The following is a 12,427-nucleotide window of genomic DNA, read 5'->3' as shown; positions in this document are numbered from 1 at the left end:
TTGAAATGTGCTTTTGCTCCCATCAAATTTCTAATTAATAGCCTCTTTTTTTTCTAAGATTATCATTTCTCTTTCATATGTATCCATCCTGTTTGCATCAAATTCCTTCTATACCATACATACTAAAGAATGTTACTTCTGTGCTACAGGAATTTCAAGAGTATTTCCCCAAGTACATGGTCAATGACAATTTAGGAATCATTGATAATGCCCACAAAGTCTTTGCAGACAAGGAGCGTCATAGGGCAATGAGTGGTAAATGCATTAAGCTTGCAAAGCTACACTCAATTGCTGTTGACTTCCCAAAAAGTGGTGTGGTAGTCGAAGTACCATTTAATCTGCGCCCCAAAACATATCCAGATTTCATGGAAAAGCCTGATAAACGCACCTATAAATCACAATCTGTGATCGGAAAGCTTTTTCGAGAAGTGATTGACATTGCATCATGCACTAGCCCTATAAATCCCTTCACCCGAGAAGTAGCAGAGCAATATTATGATTCTGACATGGAAGTAGATGGCTTTGAGGTCTACATCAGTGATGCTTTCGATTACAAAAGTAAATATTATTCCAAGTTGGGAAATTTAATGGACTATTATGGGATCGAAACAGAAGCTGAAATACTCAATGGCAACATCTTAAAAATGTCAAAATGTTTCAATAAGAGGAGGGATATGGAAGCAATTAATTATGCGGTGAAGGCCTTAAGAAAGGAAGCTAGGACCTGGTTCAACAAGGGTTTTAGTGACACATATTCTAACACTGATGTTGTAAATGCAAAAGCCTCAGCCTGGTATTATGTTACTTATCATTATAGGTATTGGGGTCGCTACAATGAGGGAATGCGCAGGGCTCATTTCCTTAGTTTTCCATGGTGCATCGGGGACAAGCTGATCCAGATCAAGAGGAAGGCTTCATGTATATCAGCTCTGGAGCATCATTTCAGTCATGGATTGAATTTGGATTGAGAAGTTTAGCATCACATTTCAAAAATGCTATAGTGATCACGGAAACAGTTAGATGTGGCTTTTATTTTACATTTGCTTACTATCATTGGTATATGTTTGTCAATAACCGAGATATATATGCTCCAGGCTGATGTTTGGGGCCCGAATATGTTGTAATTTCTGTTTTATAACAGATGTGTGGTTTGTATTCTTCAACATAGAGTTCTATCTATTATCTTCTGCTTACTAAAATCTGGTTCTTCAATTTTTGTCAGCATCAAGGGTATGCCATTTAGATGCTTTTATTTTTAGGGATACAATTTCGTTGACACTCTTTGTATGTTTTAGACTGATTGCTTGGTAATTAATTCCTCTCTTTTATCTCTTTTGCACTAGTCAAAAATAATTTGTCTGTGAATTTTAGTACTGCATATATAAAATTCAGACGGGTGTGCTTCCTTTTGTTTTCATTTTTCTGTAGCAGTGGTTGTTGGTAGAACCGTTTGCAGAAAAATTTCTAGGAGATTTGAAAAATCAGTGCTGTAAACAGGGGCCTTCTTTATCTAAATAGATGGTCAGAAAATCGTAGTCTTGTTGGAATTTCTTTAGTTTTTAGCATTAATCCATCCTGTCATATCAACCTGAGTTTCAGAATATGTTGTCTGAATTTGCACTATGGTTCATGAAAATAAGTAGAATGACTATATATTCATATATTTCTCCGGAGTTTTCAAAAGATTTTCTTATTTTTTAAAGGAAAAAATCAAATTTAATCCGTAAGTTTTCATGTGATTTTAATTTAGTCCATACCTATAAACAAGCCGAGCTTAGACAAGTTGTGCCTACCCAAGCTCAGTTCATTTAAAATCTTCACAAGAGTTGAGTACTAAAATTTGAGTTCGGCTTAGCTCGCGAAGGAAAATTTCTTGTGTGAGCTCGAGCTCACCTACTATGTAAGCCAAGTACTCGAAACTTGTCTCGCCCAACTTGGCTGAAGCAAAATGTATAGATTTGTTTTTTCTGGAAAAATGGCTAAATACCTTTCAGCCCTTTGTTGTTTAATAACTTTATTTTTTGTTTCATCAGTTTCAATTTATATCACAAATGGTACATGAGTGATAAGCGCCGAATGTTGCACATTCAAGCCCCTTAATTTGCATATGTTAATTCCTTAGCGTTGTTATTTGTTTGATTTTATTTTGTTTTTGTGTTTTCAGGTTATAAATAAAGATGCAATTAATTTCATTGATTTTGGGCTTAAAAGCACACATTGAGAAGACTTAGAAGATATGGTTAAACTTAACCAATCATGGTTAAGTTTAATCAAATAAAGAAAATGATTAATTCAGAATTTTTCAAATTGGAGTCAAAATCGGATTGGATTCAAATTTGGATTCTGCATATGTCTCGGTATTTTGGCCATAACTTTCAGCTCAAATATCCGATTGAGAAGATTCAAGCGGCACTGGAAACCTAACTCAAATTGCTACAAATCATTCTCAAATATAATTTTCCTAATTCGGAGCACTGCAATGCCAAAATCGCCCCGCAAGATAGGAACGCAATTTTGGGCGAATCCTATTCCGATTTGGACTTAGGTTTTCTTTATTCTAATTGGACTTGGACTTAAATCTCCGAAATTTCTAGGTTTCCTAGGGCTTCTAGGACTGAATTGCTCCCTATAAATAGACCCTTAACCTTCAAGAGAAGGTGTGCTTAGTTTTAGATACAAAAATCTTCTTGGAGGCTTGACAAGTTGAAGAGGAGATAATCCATGGCAGGAGGCCATCCTAGCACCCCGATGAGCAGCTAATTCTGTAATAGGGTGTTGATGTAGCCCTTTCCAAGTAACAATGGTTTAATTGTATTTCTAGATTTTCAATTTATGCATGTTGATTGTATAACTATGAGAATTGCTACATTTTGATTATGTTCTTAATTATTAAATGTAATTGTTCTTAAATTCCAAAATCAATATTTGTGAAATTCTTCTCTTGTCTTAGAAAGTATTTTACTTTTATTGATCTCAAATCATTCTTATTTTCTGTGATCATGAGAATGATGGTTATACAATGGGTTTAATTGACATATGATCAATAGAATTTGATAGGCCATGCCTAGGGAAGACGGATTGTACTACACCCTAGTTTAGTGTAATTTAGGTACACAGTCCGTGCCAACCGAAGATGGGTTACACTTATTTATTGATTGTATGTATCCTATTATAGAATTTGATAATTCATACCTAGAGAAGACGGGTCGTACCGCATCTTAGTGGTTAGGTGGACGATTCGTGCCAACCGAAGATGGATTATATTTATTCTTTAATAAGGTAATTTCTTGTTTATTTATAACATGCATAGAATGAATTTTTGGATCAAATCTGATTGACCATTGTTATGCGGTTAGTAGTGAAATCAACCCCCTATTCTATCTCTCATACTTTTTATCTTTATTTTCATGCACTTTACTTTTAAAGAAAATCAAATCAATTCTCTTTTTAAATAGTTAATTTTGATCTTTTGAATTTGATAACAAAACCCCTGCAGTCCTTGAGGTTCGACACCCTCTCTATAGCCGTATCCTACAAAGATTCGTCCTATTGCGAGTGGTTATTTTTATAATTGATATTTTTGGTCACAAAAATACCACATCAATTTTTGGCGCCGTTGCCGGGGACTGCTTAACGGTTTCATTATCTAAATGTAGAGATTAATTTTAGCTTAATGATTTATTTTTCTGTTTTAAGTTGCTAATTTTAATTCTGTTTTGTGTTTTGGTTTTTATTTTTTTTTAGAATTTGCAAACAGGTTCGTAAGCTGCCTTCTCTGTGACTACGATCGAGCGCAGGTCGTGTGCGATCGAGCGCACAGACGCATTCCAACAGGAACCAAGTCAGCAGCGCTCGAGCCCTGTTCTCCTGCGCTCGCACCCATCTGCGGCAGTACGCTCGAGCGCACCTTGCCGTGCGATCGAGCGCACTTGCGGCAACCTGCATCCAAAACCCTAAGTGCAACTAAGGCTGTTTGTGAGTTTTTATTTTTATTTTTCTATTGTTATTTTATGTTAATTCTATTTGTTTAGTTCATGTGGGGAGGCATTCCAACACCTCATGGACCATGTTCATATTGCTATAGTCCTTATCATCATGTTAGAGATTGTCCTACATCGGGACAATTTTCTAATTATTCTTATGAGCATATGAATAGACCGTTCTCTAGACCGGGGAATGGCCATTATTCTGATCCCTATAACCCGGCATGGAGCAACCAGTCTAATCTCTCGTGGCAAGCTCAAGCTCCTGGGAATTATGCTCCACAACGTCATGAACTGTACCATCAGGCATATCCGCAATTCAATGATCAATCCTATTCTCCTCAATATCAAGCAACTCCACAACAGATATACCAGGCTGCACCACCTCCCTCAGATTCTAATTTTGAGGATCGGATACTAAAAATGATAAGTGTGCTAACGGGTGAGATAAAGCAGACGGTGAAATCTCAATAGGAACTTTATACTCCTCAATTCTTCGCCGAGATAGACGCCAGGATGGAAGCTCATGTTGAACAAATCATCAACCACCTCAATAGGATGGAAGAAGAAGAGTTTCAAAATCAGCCGGTGGCCAATCCTGATGGACACTACATGGAGGAAGAAAGTACTTCTTGTCATGAGCAAGCTATCACCACACTGAGGAGTGGAGAGGTGGTCGAAAACCACGTGGAAGAAAGGAAGGAGGAGCCAAAGGAGGAGCAAATTGAGGTCCCACAGGATCTACTTCGGAAAAAAAGCAAGGAAGCGAGCACTAAGGCTTCTTCACCATCACCTCTTATTCCCGAGATGCCATATGAGCTCCAAGCCCCCGTTCCAGGTAATTTGAAATCTTCATTTTTAGGGACAGATGACACTATCCCGGCCATTATTTCTTATGACTTACCAAGAGGCCAGGAGGATAGTCTGTTAGGGCAGTTAGACGAGGAAAAAGTGACCATCGAGAAGGATCTACCTCGATATGCTGACATTTGGAATTACCCATTTGTGGGTAAAATTTATTCTCTTTGGTCCAAGAGAAGAAAAGATTGGTGCTTCAAATTTAAACTTAAGGGTCAGAGAACACTGCGCGCATCAAGGATATGGATTCTGTTCCATATATTTTGACTAGATGAGTCAGTTTCATAAGATTAAGTGCAAGCCCTGTGCGCTTGACTCCTCATTCCACCAAGGCATATGATCTCCATCCAGGTTTATTTTATCCATTGTTATTTCATTCTTTGTTTATCTTTTTACAACAATGTGTGCACTTGATTGGTATTTGGTTGGAGTATCACTTTATTTTTAGGACATGTGTTTTTGCATTCAAGTTTGGGGGTATGATATGCCCACATCTGCTCATTCAGGTATTTCTGTACTCTTGATCTTATTCTTTAGTTCTATACATACATTGGGGACAATGTATGATTCAAGTTTGGGGGTATGGAAAAAGAAAACACGGTCCATTTTTGTTATTATGTCATTCTTAAGCATATGGTTAAGCTTTGATTTTGGTTTAAATTTCATTGATAGGCTTAAAGTTATGAACACATGATCATATGACTTAGGGATTTTAAGTCTTGTTACTTACTTTTGGCAACATGAGATGCTTCTTGTTTCAATTTAAATCTATCTTGAGCACACTAGCACATGTCTGTGAGGTATGAATTTTGAGACCAATTATGTTTGTTTTCAATGTCTTGAATTCTGTTGGGTGACATATTGGATGAATAACTTTGGCATGATATATATGTATAAAATAAAAGAAAAAATTAAAAAAAAAAAATTCAAGTTTGAATTTTTCGCTAAGTAACCGCACCTCTTGCCTCATTAAGCAGTCAGTGTTTGCGTCAAAAAGTGAAATTTTTTTGGGTTGATTAATAAAATGGTTAGCTTAGCTTCGTAGCCTTTTTGACTCGAGTTAGTAAGTCCTTAGGGGTGTCTTTACACCTAGTGCCCTAAAGCCATTTGGTTTGGGAGACATTGGCCTAACACTCGATACATGGGTCAACTAGAAAGCTTAAGGGAGCTAAGCATTGCAAAGCCTACAACAAGAAAAAAAGAAAAAAGAAAAAAAGAAAAAAAGAAAAAAAATGTATGCCTTGGTTGTTTCATTTGATATGAAGTCCAATAAATTCTGAGATGTTGATTCATTCATATTTGAATTATTTTGAAGCCTCATGATTATGTGTTAGTTCACTTTGCACTAATTGAAATTTGTGTATCTCAATCTGCCATTTGTAAGTAATTTGACTTGTAAATTCTTTGGAATTTTGAAGATGAGGTTTATAATTTTAAGCTTGCTAATGAAAGAGAACCATTATTTTTGTGATGCTTTATCCTTTTGAATGACATAATGATGACAATGTTTGTGGGTATCATTCCTGGAAAACCCTCACGAGACTTCACTCGTCCTCTAGGGAATGCCTAGGGGTTTAAAAGGCTTGTTGCATACGCTAAATGCAATCGTACATCCCACGAAAGATGGACTTATCTTTTTGTTTTTCAGTTTATTTTCTGTTTTATATTGCTAAGGGACTAGCAATATGTAAGTTTGGGGGTGTGATAAGCGCCGAATGTTGCACATTCAAGCCCCTTAATTTGCATATGTTAATTCCTTAGCGTTGTTATTTGTTTGATTTTATTTTGTTTTTGTGTTTTCCGGTTATAAATAAAGATGCAAGTAATTCCATTGATTTTGGGCTTAAAAGCACTCATTGAGAAGACTTAGAAGATATGGTTAAACTTAACCAATCATGGTTAAGTTTAATCAAATAAAGAAAAAGATTAATTCGGAATTTTTCAAATTGGAGTCAAAATCGGATTGGATTCAAATTTGGATTCTGCATACGTCTCGGTATTTTAGCCATAACGTTTAGCTCAAATATCCGATTGAGGTGATTCAAGCGGCACTGGAAACCTAACTCAAATTTATACAAATCATTGTCAAATAGAATTTTCCTAATGCGGAGCACCGCAATACCAAAATCGCCCCGCAAGATAGGAACGCAATTCTGGGCGAATCCTATTCCGATTTGGACTTAGGTTTTCTTTATTCTAATTGGACTTGGACTTAAATCTCCGAAATTTCTAGGTTTCTTAGGGCTTCTAGGACTGAATTGCTCCCTATAAATAGACCCTTAACCTTCAAGAGAAAGTGTGCTTAGTTTTAGATACAAAAATCTTCTTGGAGGCTTGATAAGTTGAAGAGGAGATAATCCATGGCAGGAGGCCATCCTAGTACCCCGATGAGCAGCTAATTCTGTAATAGGGTGTTGATGTAGCCCTTTCCAAGTAACAATGGTTTAATTGTATTTCTAGATTTTCAATTTATGCATGTTGATTGTATAACTATGAGAATTGCTACCTTTTGATTATGTTCTTAATTATTAAATGTAATTGTTCTTAAATTCCAAAATCAATATTTGTGAAATTCTTCTCTTGTCTTAGAAAGTATTTTACTTTTATTGATCTCAAATCATTCTTATTTTCTGTGATCATGAGAATGATGGTTATACAATGGGTTTAATTGACATATGATCAATAGAATTTGATAGGCCATGCCTAGGGAAGACGAATTGTACTACACCCTAGTTTAGTGTAATTTAGGTACACAGTCCGTGCCAACCGAAGATGGGTTACACTTATTTATTGATTGTATGTATCCTATTATAGAATTTGATAATTCATACCTAAAGAAGACGGGTCGTACCGCATCTTAGTGGTTAGGTGGACGATTCGTGCCAACCGAAGATGAATTATACTTATTATTTAATAAGGTAATTTCTTGTTTATTTATAACATGCATAGAATGAATTTTTGGATCAAATCTGATTGACCATTGTTATGCTGTTAGTAGTGAAATCAACCCCTTATTCTATCTCTCATACTTTTTATCTTTATTTTCATGCACTTTACTTTTAAAGAAAATCAAATCAATTCTCTTTTTAATTAAGTTAATTTAGATCTTTCGAATTTGATAACAAAACCCCTGCAGTCCTTGAGGGTCGACACCCTCTCTATAGCCGTATCCTACAAAGATTCGTTCTATTGCGAGTGGTTATTTTTATAATTGATATTTTTTGTCACAAAAATACCATATCAATGAGTAATAGATAAAAACTGAAATGATACTTTCGTCAATCTGCCGCTTAAAGCCAGTAAGCCCTTTTAAAATGTCGATACCTGTCCACAAATCTGAGCCATTTCCCTCCCCCGCCACATATTGCACCACCCTTTTGTGTTGATTCTTTCTGCTGCAGTTCATGTGAAAATAAAAAAAAATAAAAAAAAATACTGTTAACTTTTGGAGAGTTTTCATGAATAAATTTTCAGCCCCATAAGCCACGGTAATTTTACAGTATTGCACCCTCCGATTCAGTAACTATTCGACAATGGAGACTGGAGAGCCCTCAGGCCTAGGTTTCTTCAGAATAATCCTAGCATTTCGATTTCCCCCAAATTTTACAACCTAGGTTTTGCATAAGGTGAACCTAGGGTTCATGCGATTTGGGATTTTTAGGGATATATCGGGACATGAAAAACAAAAAGAAGAAGGCAGGTTATATGAGGGCAATAATAAAATATTTGTTTATGATGTGGATTCTGTTTTATTACGTGGCAATTAATTGATCTAGTCAGACGTGTCTATTTGGTAAGGTTTCGACATTTTACAAGGGCTTAGTGGTAGTGACATGGATTGCCATTAAGTTTTTGAATGGTTTTTTCAACCCCAAATTTTACAACCTAGGTTTTGCATAAGGTGAACCTAGGGTTCATGCGATTTGGGATTTTTTGGGATATATCGGGACATGAAAAACAAAAAGAAGAAGGCAGGTTATATGAGGGCAATAATGAAATATTTGTTTATGAAGTGGATTTTGTTTTATTACGTGGCAATTAGTTGATCTAGTCAGACGTGTCTATTTAGTAAGGTTTCGACATTTTACAGGGGCTTAGTAGCAGTGACATGGATTGCCGTTAAATTTTTGAATGGTAGATTGACAGAAGTACCATTTTAGTTTTTATTCATTACCCAAGTACCATTTGTAATACGAATTAAAATCAAGGGGCAAAAGATAAAGTTGTTAAACAACATGAAGTTGAAATGTATTTAGCCCAGAAAAAAATTCTTTACTTGAATGTTCATCTTCCCAAATGAGACAAATACTATATATATATATATATATATATATATATATATATAAACGAGCTAAGCCCTTATATGAGTATTTTTACAAACTTTAAATGAGCAAGTCCAAGTTTTATACACATATATATTGTTTAATAATCGAGTATAGTTTCGTGTCCACAAACGACTCATTTAATAACTGAATTGCGCACGAGCCGAGTTTTATCGAGCTAAGCCCAAGTGAGCTTACAGGTAGCTTTGTTCATTTGTAACACTAAGGTTTTCAATTTTAACAATTAGGTCCTTAGGTTTTTTTCTATATTCAAATAGGCCCCCCTATCAATGGATTATTTTATTAATTAACAATATATCATATCAAACCAATCAATTAATATCACAGGACTCCTATTTGACTTGTCATGTGCTAATTGTACGCGTCACATGGTGTAAATACTTTAAATTACAAATACACCCTTAGTAATGTTTTTTAAAAAAAGTCAAAAACAAATTATTTATTTAGGGTATATTGGTAATTCAAAGTAGTGCAACATGGAACATACATTTGGCACATGATCTCTCAAACGAGGGCCATGTAACGTCTCAAAAATCGAACCGATTAATTCAACCCATCTCGGAAGGGTTACTGGCAAATACCTCCATACCAATTAACTAGTAGCTAACTGGAGGTCTTACCTGTTAAACAAAATAGAGTAAAAATATATGAAACGTGGAAATATATTATTTAAGATTACTACAAACATAATTATTCATAATTATGGTAAATTACATGCCAGAGCTTCTAGCAATATTCTATGGAAATAAATAACTAAAAAGACCTAATAATTTTTAGTCATTCAATGGCTTTCTCACTCTATGTGCGGGCAACCTACTAAACCATAAAAACACTACAGTATTTTGCATGTGGAAGGAAAATAAATACGTAAATCCATGACTTAGTAAGCAAATATTGTTAGTTGATTACGTAATAAGCCTATAAGTGATAGTTTATATCTTGAGATGGTATCATTGGTTTTCACATATATAACATGCATTGTCTCTGTTATTATGCTATAAAAATGTAATTTATTTTAATAAAGTATGGGGCATAATTCTCGTAACAACCACGATGTTTTAATGTAAGGAAATCATGCTATAAGTATATACCTATACAGTAAATCATAACTATTCTTAATAGACCACATATGGTCCATTGAAGCCTTTCACCATTTCTTGGTAAGGTTGGCGCTATCTCGAAGGACTTATGTCCTGGATACAGGGCCGGAGGGAGGGGGGTCGAGAGGGGTCAAATGCCCCCCATCACCTCCCAAAAATTCTTCCTTTTCCTGGTAAAAATTTTCGGATGCCCTATGTTGCCCATCCTCAATTATTCATCAAGGGGCAAATCTTTTCTAAGAAGAGCTAATTTCACAACTCGTTGGCGTGATTTCTTTATGTTTCAGTCGTCTGGAAAATTAGGTCAGAGTCCAGACCAGTGTTGAAGAAGACAAGGTTAAAGACAAACCTTTTATTTTTGTCCCAAAACACATCGTTTAGGCTTGTCTTTTTTTTTCCTTTTTCTTTTTTTTTTTAATACCAAAACGAGCCGTTTTACTTATGTTGAGAAACACTCGTTTAACTGTTGAAGGCTTTAGCATAGAAAAAAGTCTGTTTTATGGCTTTAAGCTTAACGCGACACCTGTGAGCCATTTTGACAAAAGTAGAAAAATCTGAAAGCGTCAAATAAACGACAACTTTGCTTCACAATTGTTTTTTCATTTCTTTTTAAAAGATATAAACGACCCACACAAGAAGGCCTGCATCCTTCCACCACTTTAGAGTAAAGGGAATACTTAGGACAGTTTGGTTCCCAGAATAGACCATTGGATGGTTCGCAGTATAGACCATTGGAATGAAATGGCTATTTCAATAGAATAATCTTTTTTTTTTTTTTTTTTTTCATTTTTGTAAGGGTATATTCCTAGGATTAGTGATTCTCATGATCCCTTACATGTAGGAATAGTTATTCCTCTCAAAAATGAGAAAAATAGCCCTTTGGGGGTGGCTGTGGCCACCCCTAATGGGAATCGGGGGTGGCGTACCGGGGGTGGCCAGTGCATGCTTTGGGTAGCCGGCCATCCATTGGGGTGGTTGGCCATCCATTTGATTTTTTGATTTTTTTTTTTTTCAAAAGAAAATTGAGTTTTAGAAAAATTAGAAATCAAATGGGTTTTTAGTCATTTTAGTTTAATTCCAATTATGAAATATGTGTTGCTACCAAACTAAAGAATTGGAATACTTATTCCATTCCAACCTTTTCTATTTCCAGTAATACTTATTCATTTTTCTCAATGGAATACCCATTCTGCAAACCAAACGAGCTCTTAGTGTTATTCTCCATTGCTAAATAAAACAACTTGCTAGAATTCTTAAGAAAATTTATCTCTAATAAACTAATCAATTAAATTATTGCATCTATTTTAGATTCAATCTACCGTGAGTGCTACAAATCAGAATTAGAAGTTGTTCAACAGTTCAACAATTTGCGATTTGCGATTTGCGATTTTTTCCTACTTCAAGCCTTTAATAATTAAAATCAATTTATTCATACCTTTTTTTTTTAAAAAAAAAAAAAAATCAGGTATGTAATCAAACTTTAATATCGATTAAACTTTTATATTTAGATTGCTCTTTCAAATTAATTGTTTATGAATATATAATTGTAGTTAGCTGAGATTATAAAAAACAAGAACGATTCTATTAAGCTCCAATTAAATTTTAAATGTGCAAATCTACCAGTAGACCCTTACTTTAAAATAAAAATAAAAAAATGATTACTATCATAGTGATTGAGACCAGATCCAAAGAGCATGAAAGAGCACTTTCAACAATGAATATTCTAAACGAGCTCATGTCTAGTCAAGGTAGATTTAGCAAATCTATCATTGATTATACTAGTTGCGACAACTACTATTGAAAGAGCATTTTCATTTTTCAACAATGAATATTATAAAAAATTGTTTAAGTTACTAAATGGGAGATCAATGGATGAATTATTATTTGGTTAATTATATTGAGAATGATATATTTAAGACTATCAATAATAAAGAAATCATGCAGTGATTTCAAAATACGAAGACTCGTTGAGGACAATTGAATAAATGAACATCAAGTGTGACAAAATTAAGTTAAATTTATATGTTTTAAACAATAATTAAATTTTGTTTAATTTGTTTATTTATTTCGTTGGTTATATTATTTAATATTTTTAGTTTAAATTATATATATATATATATGACCCCCTCTGAACTAAAATTCT

General features: G+C 34.6%; 1 protein-coding gene across 1 annotated transcript in view; it reads left to right on the top strand.

The window, feature by feature from the left end:
- LOC132179674 (probable RNA-dependent RNA polymerase 1) overlaps window positions 1–1,149 on the top strand; it is a 9,752-nt gene extending 8,603 nt beyond the window's left edge. Inside the window, exon 4 of the mRNA XM_059592428.1 lies at window positions 150–1,149. Within this exon, the coding sequence (XP_059448411.1) occupies window positions 150–968 (819 nt within the window). The 3' untranslated portion in view covers window positions 969–1,149. The remainder of the gene's footprint in view (window positions 1–149) is intronic.
- Window positions 1,150–12,427: the final 11,278 nt, after the last annotated feature.

Source organism: Corylus avellana, chromosome ca4 (assembly GCF_901000735.1).
Source record: "Corylus avellana chromosome ca4, CavTom2PMs-1.0".
NCBI lineage: Eukaryota > Viridiplantae > Streptophyta > Magnoliopsida > Fagales > Betulaceae > Corylus > Corylus avellana.
The sequence above is the reverse complement of the archived record's forward strand: the minus strand, read 5'-3'. Positions and strand labels throughout refer to the sequence as shown.